The following is a 15,683-nucleotide window of genomic DNA, read 5'->3' as shown; positions in this document are numbered from 1 at the left end:
TTGGGAGAGGGATATCCATTCAAATACAATGGGGTCTTGCACGAAAATGTGGCATAACTATACTTTATTATTAATCAAACTTCTAACCAATATAATTAAGTTGTTTTGTCATGTAGGCTCTCATTATTCTAATGAGACTACTGGATTTTGAGCGGCAGAATCGCCCACGGTATGAGAGACTGAGTCTGACCCCCTGCAGGTGACACCTCTCACTCCAATCCGTGTTTTGCTCCAGCCAACTAGCAGTGCCTCATCTCCACCCGAGGGCCGGGATGACTGGGCAGCTGAGTGCATGACATAATTGGTTTCTCAGGGAAGCCGTGGTCACTCAGGTCACATCCGTTTCTCTCAGTTACCTTAGTCTCATATATAAAATGACAAACAGAGGCAGTATATGTTTCAATAATGTTTTTAATAAAATAACTGAATCTTAGATAACAAAGCATGAGCTGCAATAACCAGGACGACACAGCATGACAGTATTAAAATTGTGATGAGGAGAGTGAAGCATAGAAATAATGCTATCATATTGGCACTACGATCAATAGACTAACTCCTACCTAGGCTGTAATAGAGCACAGCATGTTAAGCTCTAATTCTGCCCTTCAGGTTCCCCTGGGAAGACATTATCCCCCATACCTGAGCAAAGGCCTGCAGTCTGCGTTAGCATCTGTAACGAAGCATTCGGCAATCAGCATACAGTTGTGGTTCTCTGGCTGGAATCTCCCTCTAACTAGTAAGGGACAAGGAAGTGTTGTTATAACAACACAGTTGATGTTTTGAGAAAACGTCCCTACATAAGGACGTGTGTTTTCTAAGAATGTTGGAGACTACCACGTTCACCGGCAATGTACCGTGCTGTAGCCTTGGAAGAAGCACAGAGTGAGCAACAATGTCTTGTTTGAGAACAGAGTGTTGGCCTAGGCAAAAACAGCTAGATAAACAGAAAATAAAACAAGACCGTAAAGTGGCTATTGTAACAATAAAATAAAGCTGAATAAAATATATCTAGGTTAGAGTGCACATCGGCTTGGCCTAGTGTGTTAAAATAACGTGCAAGGAGCTATATCTAAAATGGCTACACAACAGTTTTAAGTACATTTTCAAACACCATTAATAAACTTTACTAGTCGGCCATTAGTTAGCAAATGTCTCTATCTTCTTAGGACATTCTCCTCCATAAACTTCAGTTATTGACGCAACCGACCTTTGTAGTCTTCCATTTCCAAGTCCATTTATCTTTTCCTCTTTCTCAATTATTTATTACTGTTAGTACAATTGCTATATCTATTAATTTTAGACTCCAACAATTTTCAAATCATTATGATAATCATATGTGTATAGACTGATTGAAGAACACCACCAACAATACTACATAATCATAATATTAATTCTTTTATTTCAGTTCACACAGTCATTTTGTATTATTAAGGGAGATACACTGAAATGTCTCAGGGAACTGCATAACATTGCACAATTACAGCTGCTACTTATTTTATTTTGACTGCTAATTTGTTTTTTCACTCAAGTTTCACTGGCTGTATTCACTTTTAAGGGCTACATCAGCTTTACCACACGTTCCAATTTGGATTCAGGGCTCTGGTCCAAAGCTCTAGTTCAGCTCCCATAGGTTGTGTCACTCGCCAAAATGTTCCGAATTAGGGCTTCTATTAATTGGTAAACTTCTCAAATTCATCAGAATAAGAGGAAGAGCATCAGGTCACTTCAGACCAGTTGAAACACAAACTTCACAAGTTTATTTTTTAGAGTGCCATTTCCATGTTCCACTAAACTTGAAGCTTTTGGTCGATAACACCAATGAAATCGCTGATTGATTTCAAAAGCTATGAAAATTATCTCAAACACTTCTTTCTTCAAGTGTGCACCATGGTCAGTCTTAATAGAAGTTGGAAAGCCAAATTGAGGAATTAACTCCCTTAACAACAATTTGGCAACTGTAAGGCTAGCGGCTGTCCTTTTGGGAAATGCTTCACCCATTTGGGGAATAGGAGACAATTATTAGTACATATCTCAAGCCCTTACAGTGTGGCATCTCAATAAAGCCTGCCTGCGATCTTGTGAATGGGCCTTCTGATTTGCCAATGTGATTCATGACTGTAACAGTTTTCTTACCCTGGTTGATTAAATTACATCTCAAACAACTACTTCATACATCTTCAGCAACATGTCAAAATCCTGTGTTCTCTCTGTACTTTTTGAAAATTCTAACCAAGTTATCTCTTCGTGCAAGATTTTGATTATGCAAATATTTAAACATGAGCTGTACCATGGAGTGGGTAAGACATTATTTTGCTTGAACCTATATACAAACTCTGATAATTCTTTTAGTGGCCTAAATTTTTCCATTTTCTTTTCTCATTTTCATTAGTACCTTATCTACCTGTAGTTTTCTCAGTTTGCTCAAATATGCTTTCATTTAATACATGAAGAAACAATTTTCATTATTTAGATTCCTATAGTATCAATTACAAATTCATACTTTTCTATTTTCCTGGGCAAATAGCTCTTCTTGTAAGGAACAATATCTTGCCACTTGTGCCCCAATTCTGTTTCCCAATGTCACCATATCTCTGATAGCCTAATGGACTGTGCATTTAACAAAGGCCATGTCTTTTGGTTTCTGAATTACTTCCAATTAATCCAATATATACATGCCAATTTTAATAGGAGCTCCTGAGGATGTCATAAACTCTCCATGAGACCATAGCTGACTATAATAATGAAGAACACCAAAACCATACTGGCTAGCCATGTAGATTGTCCCATTCAAATTCTCAGATGAGCAGCAAGCTCTTGTTAAGGCAATCAATTCTGCCACTTGCTCTGAAGTTATATTTGGCAAAGAGAACCCTTCTGGTATCTCTGAGACAGAGCAGACACCATAGGCTGCTTTCAGTGCGCCACACTTGTCCCTTAAACAAGAACCATCAACAAATAATGTCTGATCAGCCATTTCCAAAGGGACTTCTTTTATGTCTACTCTTTGTTTTGTGCATATCCCAGTCACCGCCGAACAGTCATGCTCCAATTCATCATCAATTTCTTCCTCACTGTCTTCATTATTCTTGTTGGAAATTGGAAGCAGTGTTGCTTAATTCAATATATCATATCTTTGAATGGAAATATTCTCTGCAAAATATAAAATCATACAATAACACAGTATAGCACCACAAAAATACACCACATAGGGGGTCATTCTAACCCTGGCGGTAAAAAACGCCAGGGCGAATGACCGTGGTAGCACCACCAACAGGCTGGCGGTGCACCGCTGGGCATTCTGACCGCGGCGGTTCAGCCGCGGCCAGAAACGGAAAGTCGGCGGTGTACCGCCGACTTTCCGCTGCCCTTGAGAATCCTCCATGGCGGCGGAGCGCGCTCCGCCACCATGGGGATTCTGACACCCCCTACCGCCATCCTGTTCCTCTTACGGGGGCCCCTGCAGTGCCCATGCCATTGGCCGTAAGAGGGCCCCAAAAAGAATTTCAGTGTCTGCATAGCAGACACTGAAATTCGCGACGGGTGCTACTGCACCCGTCGCACTCCAGCAACTCCGCCGGTTCCATTCGGAGCCGGCTTCATCGTTGCTGGGTCTTTCCCGCTGTGCTGGCGGGCGGCCTTTTGGCGGTCGCCCGCCAGCACAGCGGGAAAGCCAGAATGGCCGCCGCGGTCTTGTGACCGCGGTGCGGTCATTTGGCGGTAACCGCATGGCGGGCGGTGACCGCCGCCCGCCGCGGTTAGAATCACCGCCATAGTGTTTAGACAAATATATAATATTTATCTGGATAAATGCAGGTCAAAACAATTATAATGCAATAAGTATATGTTGAGATATCACTGTAAAAGTGATATGAAGTGTCCTAAGTCTTTTAAAAGAAATCAAAGTCTCTTTCAAGCACACAGTACCTGGTTTGCGTGCAAAATCTCCACAAAGAACCGCAGAGGAGAAGATGCGTGGAAACTAAGGGGTGTGCATCAATTTTGCAGGCCGCACACGGTGATGCGTCGTTTAGTGTTCACACAGGGACGGCTGTGCGATGATTTCCGGCGCTCGGGGTCGTGGATCCTCTTCGGGTTGCGGGGTTTTCAGACTCCCCGGGGACGATGCATCAATTTGGTGGGCGTTGCATCGAATTTTCTACCGCACGGCAGGTGCTGCGTCAATTCCTCTCTGGTAGTCGGGCTGCATTGTTCTGGCTCAGCTGTGCGTCGATCCAGTGGGGCGTGAGTTGAATTTCCGGTCGCTACGCTGGCACTGCATTGATCTTCTCCATGCAAAGTCGTGCTGCGTCGTTCTTGTTCGACTTGCGCTGAATTTATCACCATGGTGCAGGCTGTGAGTCGTTTCTGGCAGGCTGTGCGTCGATTTTCGCCACACAAGGAGTCCTTCTTGTAGAGATGAAGTCCTTTTGGTCCTGAGACTTCAGGAAACAGGAGGCAAGTTCTATCCAAGCCCTTGGAGAGCATTTCTCACCACAGCCAGAGAGCAGCAAGGCAGCAGTCCTTCACAGAAAGCAGTCAGGTGAGTCCTTTGGGCAGCCAGGCAGTTCTTCTTGGCAGTATGCAGGTTCTGGTTCAGGTTTCCTCTCCAGGAAGTGTCTGAGTTGGTAGGGGCAGAGGCCCTGTTTAAATACCCAAATGTGCCTTTGAAGTGGGGGAGAATGCAAAGAGTGGCTTAGAAGTGCACAAGGTCCCCTTTCAGTTCAATCCTGTCTGCCAGGGTCCCAGTAGGGGGTGTGGCAGTCCTTTGTGTGAGGGCAGGCTACTGTCCCTTGGCATGCAAGTGTTAGGCCCTCCATCCTCCCAGCCCAGGAAGACCCATTCAAAATGCAGATATATGCAAGCGAGGCTGAGTATCCTGTGTTTGGGGTGTGTCTGAGTGAATGCACAAGGGAGCTGTCAACTAAACCCAGTCAGACGTGAATTGTAAGGCACAGAAGGATTTAAGTGCAGAGAAATGCTCACTTTCTAAAAGTGGCATTTCTAAAATAGTAGCAGGATTTTGTATCACCATTCTGGCACACTAAATATGAACTCCCTACTCCTTTCAGATCAGCAGCTACCACTCAAACAAGATATGAGGGCAGCCCCAATGTTAGCCTATGAAGGGAGCAGGCCTCACAGCAGTGTAAAAACGAATTTAGGAGTTTTACACTACCAGGACATGTAAACTACGCAGGTACATGTCCTGCCCTTTGCCTACACAGCACCCTGCCCTATGGGTTACCTAGGGCATACCTTAGGGGTGACTTACATGTAGAAAAAGGGGAGTTTTAGGCTTCGCAAGTACTTTTCAATGCCAAGTCGAATTGGCAGTGAAACTGCACACACAGGCCTCGCAATGGCAGGCCTGAGACAAGGTTAAGGAGCTACTTAAGTGGGTGGCACAACCAGTGCTGCAGGCCCACTAGTACCATTTAATCTACAGGCCGTGGGCACATATAGGGCACTCTACTAGGGACTTATAAGTACATTAAATAGTCCAATTGGGTATGATCCAATGTTACCATGTTTAAAGGGAGAGAGCATATGCACTTTAGCACTGGTTAGCAGTGGTAAAGTGTGCAGAGTCTTAAAACCAGCAAAAGCAATATCTAAAAAGTAGAGGGAGGCAGGCAAAAAGTGAGGAGTGACCACCCTAAGGCAAGGCTTTCAGGTCTAACATGTCCCCCCCCCCCAGCTGAAAGTGGGGAGAGCTACCCAACCTCCTGGGAGCTCTCATCGCTAAGGTGAAAGTATCTGGAGACACCACCAGCATTGGCGTGGTCGATCCCCGGGCGATGCTCCACCGTAAAGTCCATCTCCTGTAGGGAAATGGACCACCTCAAGAGTTTAGGATTCTCCTCCCTCATCTGCATGAGCCATCTGCGGGCCTGTGGTCTGTCTGAACCCAGAAGTGAGTCCAAACAGGTATGGTCTCAGCTTCTTCAGAGCCCAGACCACAGCAAATGCTTCTCTTTCAATAGCACTCCACCTGTGTTCCCATGGTAATAGTCTTCTGCTAATGAAGCCTACTGGTTGGTCTAACCCCTCCTCATTTAGCTGTGCTAGAACAGGCCCCATGCCAAGCTCTGAATCATCTGCACAATAAATTCCTGGGAGTAGTCAGGGGCCTTGAGCACAGGGGCCATGCACATGGCTTCCTTTAGGGAGTCAAAAGCTTTCTGACAAGCCTCTGTCCAATTCACCAACCTAGGTTGCTTTTTTAAAGTAAGCTCTGTCAGGGGTGACACAATGGTACCATAGCCCTTGACAAACCTACGGTAGTATACAGTGAGGCCCAAGAAGGCTCTCACTTCAGTCTGTGTTCTAGGTGGTTGCCAGGCCTTAATAGTTGCAATCGTGGCCTGGAGTGGCTGCACCTTGCCACCACCTTCTAGGTGTCCCAAGTACACCACGGAACCCTGCCCAATCTGGCACTTACTAGCCTTGATGGTCAGGCCTATGTCATCTAGGAAGGCTGCACAGAAGGCATCCTTGCCAGCTAGGACCCCGTTAACCAACCATTGGAAGGTAGCGGGGCATTTTTCAACCCAAAGGACATCCCCCAGAACTGGTAATGGCCATCAGGTGTGGAAAATTCAGATCTCTCTCTTTAGCCCCCAAATCATGCATCAATCTACTATTCACTATATGCTGAGCCCTTCTCCTTGTTAAAAGGATCTCAACTGAATGAGGGACATAGACACTTAAAGTATGTAAAGTATGGCATATCACAAGTCCTTCAATTTGTTCATTTCACAAACAAACAGCTACAACCAATTTCAGACAACTTGAATTACTTACAGCTACTGGATTCGATACAGCAGAAGGATATGCCACTCGGTGCATTAGACCTCAATATTCCTTTGCGAGTATTAAAAGTGTGCATCAATATTTCTTATGGCAGACTAGGAAAGCTGTCATATTATAACCAGCTATCTCAAGTGTGGGTCCATGACACAACCTCTTTCATTTTCCTAAATGCATAAAGGAATTTATCATGAAATGGTATTGGATCTTGAACATCATTGCATGTAATCCATACTAACTGTGTTGCAATCGAGGAAAAATTTGGAATTCACTGACAACAGTATCCCACAATTCCAAGAGATATCCGAACCTCCATCTGGGTGATGGCTGACTCAATTTCAGAGTTGCAGAAATGCATTCTTTAGAGACTTTCCTCACACCATTTTCAATATGTTGTCCTAGATGAATGGCTTCTCTTTTACAGTAGGACATTTTAGTTGGGGAAACTTTATGCCCATTTTCGGCTAAATGGTTCCATAAAGCATTTGTATCCAACTTGCAGTCCTCTTTCTTAATAGATGCAATCAGTGAATTATCAATATATTCCACTAAGACTGAGTCACTTGGCAGTTTAGTTCTCGGAAGTATTTCTTCAATATTTGTGAGAAGATTGGAGTACTTTGAATATACCCATATGGGATTTTATACTACATGAGAATCATACTTAAAAATTGAAACGCAAACATAAATTATGATTTATCATGAAGAGGTATTGAAAAAAATGCTTGGCATAGGACAATGACTGGAATACCATTCTGCTTCCGATGGAATTTGAAAAACTATTCATTCTGGGTTTGGTACCACTAGGCAACAAGAAACAGCTATTTTAAGTTCAAAAACTGAGTCCTCATCTGGAATTCAGTTACAACACCATCCAGGGTACGGTAAATTATGCAATTCATCTTACAGGCTAGATGTGTTCTGAGTAAATTTACAGGACTCAAATCACATAATATAAACTGATGAATACTCCCTGTCTAGCCAATTATAACAGGAACTTCTGATGTAACCTGATTGACAGTTTGTTTATTACTGAGTCCTACAACTTGGACTTCTCTTTCTGACAGAATGAACTGTATAATGGGTAGCGTATCAATCACAAAATAAAAGGGATGGCTATTGCCTTCTCAGTCAATATATGGGCCACTTTGGTCTACCTACAATACTCCTCCAAGTAAGTAGTTCTCCCTCCTCCCCTCAGGCACCATCATTGTGAATTACTCACTGCCATTATAGTATTCAAATTCATTGTATTTTGCTGGTACCATGGATTGTATGGCATTTTATTTCTCATGTTTTGTTGCATTACTAGAGCTATTTGCAAAGACATTTTAAATGATCTCTGATTTTACATATTCCACTCTCAAATTCTGTATTTTCAACATCGTGTTACCTCCTTGTACTTGTGAAATCTGTTCTGAATTTACCTTAATCCTATTAGGATTCTGTTCACACTCTCTTTTCCAATACCTAGTCCTCCCACAAAATACCACCCTGTATTCTTTTTCAACATCTCATTCATCTGATTCATTCCATTTACTCTATTTTGCACAAATTCATATTTCAACGCATTTGATTCCACTTCCTTTTTTACAAACTGTCTTGTCTGAGCAATCATCATCTTCTCCTTTATCTTCTTCTGCTCTGACTCAAACTAATCACTACTATTTTTGGGTAACATCAAAAACTCATTTGTGCTATTCATCAGCCAATACAGTTTACTCTCCTAAATATGATTGCTAATCTCAAGGCTCAATCCATTCACAAAAGCAGAAACGAAACCTCTAGCTACATCTTTCATGGGATTTTCAAATCTCCTATGTTTCCTATAAATATGCATCAACCTTTTCTTAAAAGGAATTAACTAAATCCTTCTTCTGTGTTGTTCTCAAAATCTTATGCCAATTTATGTCTTTTTCAGGAAATCGCTTTGTCAAATACTCAATCATAGCCATATATTTGTTTGCTATTTCATTAGCAGGTGCATTGTTAGTACCAACTCTAGCTGGTTCTTTAGTCGCCTATCCAACAGTGACCTTACGTTCTAACTGCAAATTTCCAGGGACTACAATTTCACGTAACAAATTCAAATCAGTCCATAACATTGGAGAAGTGAGTATCAACTTATGTATTTCTTCATACTACCTTGCTGGGCGCTCTTTCAGCATTAGAAAATTATGCATAAAGGTGTACAATTCAGACCTTGTCCGTGGGACATGCACAAGATTCTCTCCATCAGCTTCACTTTAAAAAACCTCGAAACCCAAGTTAATCCCTTCCTCGGAAACACATGCTGAATTTCTTGCCTTTCTTTCTATCACTTTCATCCTCTTTTTATTCACCGTCCCTTTCTTCCATCTCTAACGATATTTCTTCAAGTCATTCTAATCCTGTGTTTTCTCAGTTAGATCATTATTATGAGCACTTACAGTAATCAGGCCCATTTCTCTTATTTCATCATGTGTTAAATCCATTTTAAAGGTTTGGCTCACCTTTTTTCATTTTGCTAATGTTAACTTCTAATTCATTAGATAATTCTTCCAATTTGTCACATGCTTCATTAGCACACCTACCAGCTTTCTTTATCAAATCCCTGATTTCATTAGCATTGTAAGTCAATAGTCTATTCAAATCCATATTCCCGCACAACATTTCACCAAGTTCTGTTTTCAAAATTCCTATACTAATTTCTGTAGGAGCAGCTCAACTATCACTTCCCTCACAGGAGTTATCATTGTCTCTATTTCTGGCAGCCCATTTGCACTTGCACCACTTCTTGCCTTTTCCATTTTCTCTTTATTCTGCTATTCTTTTTCAGTAACTATAGCAGGAAAGGCCTTGTTCGGATTTCTGATTTTGTGTTCTGCAGCTGAGCCTTAACGACAGTCTATGCATTTTTCAAGCAACTGTGAAGGCTCAGAGGTGCAAGGCTTTATTAGAACTACTAGCACCACATACGAGTGCTGTCATAACTCACATCAGGCAAGTTGGTTCATGAAGGAACTTAAAGCAAGGCAACAATAGTCAAAATAACAGGAACAGTATGAAGGTAATAACGAAAGGTATCACAAAACACTGTTCAGCTAACCTCTTAACCTTCTGCAACTCTGGCAAAATAGCGTTGCCTCAGCAACATCTAAAAACATGAGATTTTATCTTACTTTAGAAACAAGATTTTGATGATAGAGAATAAAATGACCACCTGTATTAAATGACATGTTTTTAATTTGTCAGAGAGAAAGGAATATGACCTTTTCAGCTTGCTCTCACACCACTTATGCCTAGTAACACAGACTATATAAGCAACCGTTTAAACAAAGTCAACTCAAGATAATTTCCATATCTTACTAATAGTAGATGCTTGTTGTATATCTCTCCCAAAACTTTATCCAGTGTGAGTAACAACTTAATTTACCCTCCTCCCCCCATAATTAAGCTCCAACTCAGAAATGTTCAAAAAATGATTACAGAAACTTAATTTAGGTTCAACCATTCCCAGCAATTAACATGCTGCAGGCTTCCCAAATCTGAGCAAAAATTGTTGTAAAACAGCAGCATTACAACTTCATTGATACTTAAACTAATGTCACCAACTAGATACTCATTAGAAGAGGTTACACTCAACACATGGGACTGAAACAGCATTTTTCAATATAGCTTACAAATCAGAATGATAGCAGAAAAGTTACATATAGGAATACTATTCCTGCTTTACCTGCCTCCAGATACTGTAGGTCATTGCACACAAGTTGGCAGATAGGTTTCACTAGCTTGGATAAGTGAATACTCCTTGAAATGGCTTGAATCATTTTTAGAACACTGATTTTTACTGGTAAAGATGGTTCCATTTTCATTCACCAATATTACCCTGCAATGCATAGTCTCTCAGTGGTCGCCCCATCTCCGTTCAATGTGAACATAGGGTTACTGTTTTCAGAGATGAGGTATTTGGCATCATGTGGATGCACCGCTGTGGAGTATCTGACCAAAATCTAATGCTGCAAGTAGCATTAGAATAACTGAATGTGTGACATCATGAAGTCAAAGGAGTGAGTTAAGGTTTTTGTTAATTCATTGATTTTTTCCTGTAAGAGGGAAGGTCAGAGCTTCCTTTGGGTCGTAATTACCTTCTGATAGAGACTTTCAGCTCTCCAGGTCATGACACCATTCATCTTCTCTCCTAAAAAGATGCTCCAGACTTCTAGATCCATGGAGAAGTTCTGAGTGCCCTGATTTAATAAACTCCTCCCCGAGTCCACTAGCTGTCACTCAAACTAAAGAGAGGTTGTTTGTGTGATTCAGATCACCAGTATACAAGAATTAATTGTTCAGTTAAACTGAAACCTTTTTCCTAATATGTAAATAAATATTTATGTACATATGTTTGAGACCTGCATAGCATGTGTCTGACTAAAAGGACAGAAGTATATCAGGTATGGGGCTAATGTGTGCAAGATACCGAGGCCAAGGGGGAAGGCAGAGAGAAAAGATAGAAAGCGGGTGGTACCCAGTAGGCCCAGTGAATCTTTGGCTGAGAGGCATAGAGAAGGATTGTGCAAAATATTTTACATGTGATCACTCCAAGGGGAAGCTTGACTCCACCTATAACATCTTTAGTGTGGGTGGGTGACTTCTCACCTACAAAATGAACTTTTTGGCATAGGTCATGGTCCTCAAAGGCTGTGGTTGGGGAAACAAGGAAGAAAAGAAAGCACAGAAAGTGGAAGATGGTCAGACCAGCAGCAGTAGGATGAGTGTAGGGGCTGATACAAGATACTGCCTTGAACACCTATCACTTTGGAGTTCTGCTCATAGCAGTAGACTGCTCTGCTTACATCTCTCTTAATTATAAAGACATATTACAATTTATGCAGAAAAAATATTTGCTTCCATACAATTAACAAGAAACTGCTTTTACACTCTGATCTTTAATTTTTTCCTAGAAATGTTTGTTTTAATTCATTGCCTTTTCATCTACTCCCTTATTCTCATAAAACAGTATGAGTGAGTATGGGTTCATGATGAAGTCTCTTTTGCCACAATCAACTATGATTATTAACTATTTGGAGCAAACATTTGTACCCTATCAGACCTAGTCTGTTTCAAACTAAACAACAAATGTATACGATAACAGTGATAAAGTAGTAACTCCTTTTTATTTGGATGACAAGTAAGTAGTTTGGTTTCTACATTTTGTACATTCAGGTAAATAATTATGTTGATTTTCAATTTTCTTTTCAGGTTGACCCACAGGAATTGTCAGAGAACAGCTTTTGGGTAAAAGCTAAAGAAGACAAATTTGAGCACCCAGAATTGTTTGCAAGGTTGGCCCAGACCTTCTCTACACAGATGAAAGGTGTGTTCATTCTTTATATAATTCTAATACGTTCCAGATTCTTGTATTAAAACTGTCATCTGCAGTATGAGGTGCCATTATCTAAAAGCAACTTTACAGTGCTCCTTCATATTATCGTACTTTGTTTTGGTTTCATTCTAATGTGTCTTTTTAGGACAGTGTTTCTGGTTCAATCATTTTTCTGTATCTGAGCAGTGGTGTTATTTTTTGTAAAGTATGTAGGCATGAACTTACAAATAAGTTTTCCTTTTAGCTAAAAACAATTGTTTGTGACAGAGAGGGGCAATGGCTCCCTCAGAGGGCCTTTCATCTTTATCTTGTCCTTCCTTTTTTATTTTCCAAGTACTACACTTATGTTACTCTTCAGTTCTTCAGTTCACCTCCTGTTTCTGCTACCCAATCCTGCCCAAATCTCTGTCTCGTTTATGTTTCTACACTGGTTGCTTTTGTCCTCCTTAATATATATTATGTTTTGTTTCTGTAGGTCATGACTGGTTTTCCTCTTATTAGCAATCATGTCTCCATCCATATTTCATTACCTGTTTGTTATGCTTCTCAGTAATTGCCATAAAGTATTGGAACTCTCCCACTTTGGAATTACAGTTCTCATACTTGGTCTACTGTCTGCATTCTGTTGCAGCATTCTCTTTTATCTGCTTCATTCCCAAATAGTTTCACTAGCCATAAAACATATGTTTACACCTCCTCCTACTTTAACGGACAGGTGTACAATGGATAAGACCGCACAATTTAACAGGGTCAATTTAATCTTTTGTCTTCTGTTTTGTATTGAGATATTTAAGCGATCAGGTGTAAATTCAATATAATACACTGGCATTTAGTGATCATATGAATATGCATATTGTGATGGATGAATGTTCGTAATTGCGAACAGTCTTTCCTGAATGTAACACATATCCTATAGTGAAAAACGATTTCAGGATAGAAAATCCCAATAAGTGTACAAGCGCCTTCCCTTGTTGTCAATAATGGTGTACCTCATCAGTTTTATTGCTTTCTTCATTACCTTGGAAAGTCATAGGGGGTCATTCTGACCCCCGCGGGCGGCAGAAGCCGCCCGCCTGGCGGGAACCGCCAGAAGACCGTACTGCGGTCAAAAGACCGCGGCGGTCATTCTGACTTTCCCGCTGGGCTGGCGGGCGACACCCAAAAGGCCGCCCGCCCAGCGGGAAAGCCCCAGCAACGAGGATGCCGGCTCCGAATGGAGCCGGCGGAGTTGCTGGTGTGCGACGGGTGCAGTTGCACTCGTCGCGATTTTCAGTGTCTGCCAAGCAGACACTGAAAATCTCAATGGGGCCCTGTTAGGGGGCCCCTGCAGTGCCCATGCCAGTGGCATGGGCACTGCAGGGGCCCCCAGGGGCCCCACAACACCCATTCCCGCCATCCTGTTTCTGGCGGTGAAAACCGCCAGAAACAGGATGGCGGGAAGGGGGTCGGAATCCCCATGGCGGTGCTGCTTGCAGCGCCGCCGTGGAGGATTCCGTGGGGCCGCGGGAAACCGGCGGGAAATCGCCGGTTTCTCTTTTCTGACCGCGGCTGTAACGCCGCGGTCAGAATGGCCCCAGAAGCACCGCCAGCCTGTTGGCGGTGCTTCCGCGGTCGTTGGCCCTGGCGGTCCATGACCGCCAGGGTCAGAATGACCCCCATAATCTGGATCCCATCTCTCATATCAATTGAGACAACACTAATCTCCATCCAATTAGATGAACTCCTGAATTGCCGAACAAAAGTACCTAATTTATTGTACCCTTGAACTTAAATACTGACCACAAACACAATAATCATGCAGGTCATAAAGACATTGTGTCTGTTGTCATTACCAACACTTTTTAGTGCAGTGATGCGGTGGCTATAATTAGCCCTATGCAAGATGTTTTCCCATTTTGCATAACAGAAAAAATTGCAGGAATTTTACCTGGGGAAGGCTGATTTGAGTGTGTCTTACCAAGAGTAATTTTTTACTCTAAGCAGACATTTTCTTCTTGAACCAGTCTCCTGCCGATGACCTAAATGGTTTTTGGTGCAATGTTTACCTTTGTAGAGAAATGTTACTAGGGATACTGGCAAAATGCAAATAATGTAAGATACATAGGCCCTCATTCCAACCCTGGCGGTCTCTGACCGCCAGGGCGGAGGGCAGCGGAAGCACCGCCAACAGGCTGGCGGTGCTTCCAGGGCTATTCTGACCGCGGCGGTAAAGCCGCGGTCAGAAAAGGGGAACCCGCGGTTTCCCGCCAGTTTTCCCCTGGCCCAGGGAATCCTCATTCCGACCCCCTTCCCGCCAGCCTGTTTCTGGCGGTTTTCACTGCCAGAACCAGGATGGTGGGAATGGGTGTCGTGGGGCCCCTGGGGGCCCCTGCACTGCCCATGCCACTGGCATGGGCAGTGCAGGGGCCCCCTAACAGGGCCCCATACAGATTTTCACTGTCTGCTTTGCAGACAGTGAAAATCGCGACGGGTGCCACTGCACCCGTCGCACCCCTGCAACTCCGCCGGCTCCATTTGGAGCCGGCTTCCTCGTTGCAGGGGCTTTCCCGCTGGACCGGCGGGCGTTCTTCTGGTGATCGCCCGCCGGCCCAGCGGGAAGGTCAAAATGACCCCCGCGGTCTTATGACCGCGGTGTGGTCTTTCTGCAGTTTCCGACCAGCGGGCGGCGCCCGCCGAAGTCGGAATGAGGGCCATAATGTGGCAAAAAGTATGTGTAGTACACAAAAGTATTGCAACTTTTATACACCTCTACCTAGGATGTTAATTAAAGTTGATGAATTGGATTTTAAAATGTTTTTTCCTCAACAAGGAGAATCTTTTCATAGTGAAGCAAGCTTTGTCTATACACTAGTTTAAAATAACTTGGGATTGTTATCTTTCCTTTTCTACTGTAAATAACATAGTATAGCTGGCGTATTTGAAGAGACCACCTTTATCTAAAGGAGAGCTATTATTGCTGTTAATAGATAATGGATAATTATTGTAACCTAACTCAGTGGTACTCTTTTTATTGAGCTTAGATAATTCAAAGACTGAGTGAATCCACCTAGATTTAAATATGTGATCAAACACAAATCCAAGGCGTGGATGTATTATTTCCTGAGTTCCAAGTATACATTTGTGTGTGTATAACATGTGGGCTATTAAAAAAAATAATGTTAACATATTTTACACAAACTTTAAAGTATTTGGGTTTTACCCCCTTGGAATTGACCACAATCTCACCTCTTAACTTGCTGAGTTAATCTCACTCTACCAACACAGTTTCCTTATCTGTAAATGGTTTTTTTAAGGGCGGGCCAATCATTGTTATAGCATGCATAAGTGTAAAAATGTATGTGAAATGGGTCATCTGTTTACAGCATGTATCTGAAGCCAGCTGAGTTCCTCATCATTGGTGTTTTGACAGTGTGTCACTTCAGAAGCAGGGCAAGGTTTGTCACCCCTTTTGTCAATAACAGTGTCTTTACCTATGTACTGTTGTTGTAATGCATTTCTTAGTAAGAGC

General features: G+C 42.4%; 1 protein-coding gene across 2 annotated transcripts in view; it reads left to right on the top strand.

The window, feature by feature from the left end:
• Window positions 1–15,683, top strand: part of DIAPH2 (diaphanous related formin 2) — a 3,364,504-nt gene that overhangs the window by 1,210,429 nt on the left and 2,138,392 nt on the right. For both annotated transcript variants that reach the window (XM_069213107.1, XM_069213115.1), the window contains one exon: window positions 12,052–12,166. In XM_069213107.1, the coding sequence (XP_069069208.1) occupies window positions 12,052–12,166 (115 nt within the window). The remainder of the gene's footprint in view (window positions 1–12,051; window positions 12,167–15,683) is intronic.

The sequence above is a fragment of the Pleurodeles waltl genome, chromosome 2_1, assembly GCF_031143425.1.
Source record: "Pleurodeles waltl isolate 20211129_DDA chromosome 2_1, aPleWal1.hap1.20221129, whole genome shotgun sequence".
Taxonomy (NCBI): domain Eukaryota; kingdom Metazoa; phylum Chordata; class Amphibia; order Caudata; family Salamandridae; genus Pleurodeles; species Pleurodeles waltl.
Note: the sequence above shows the minus strand (reverse complement) of the source record. Positions and strands in the feature narration are given on the sequence as shown.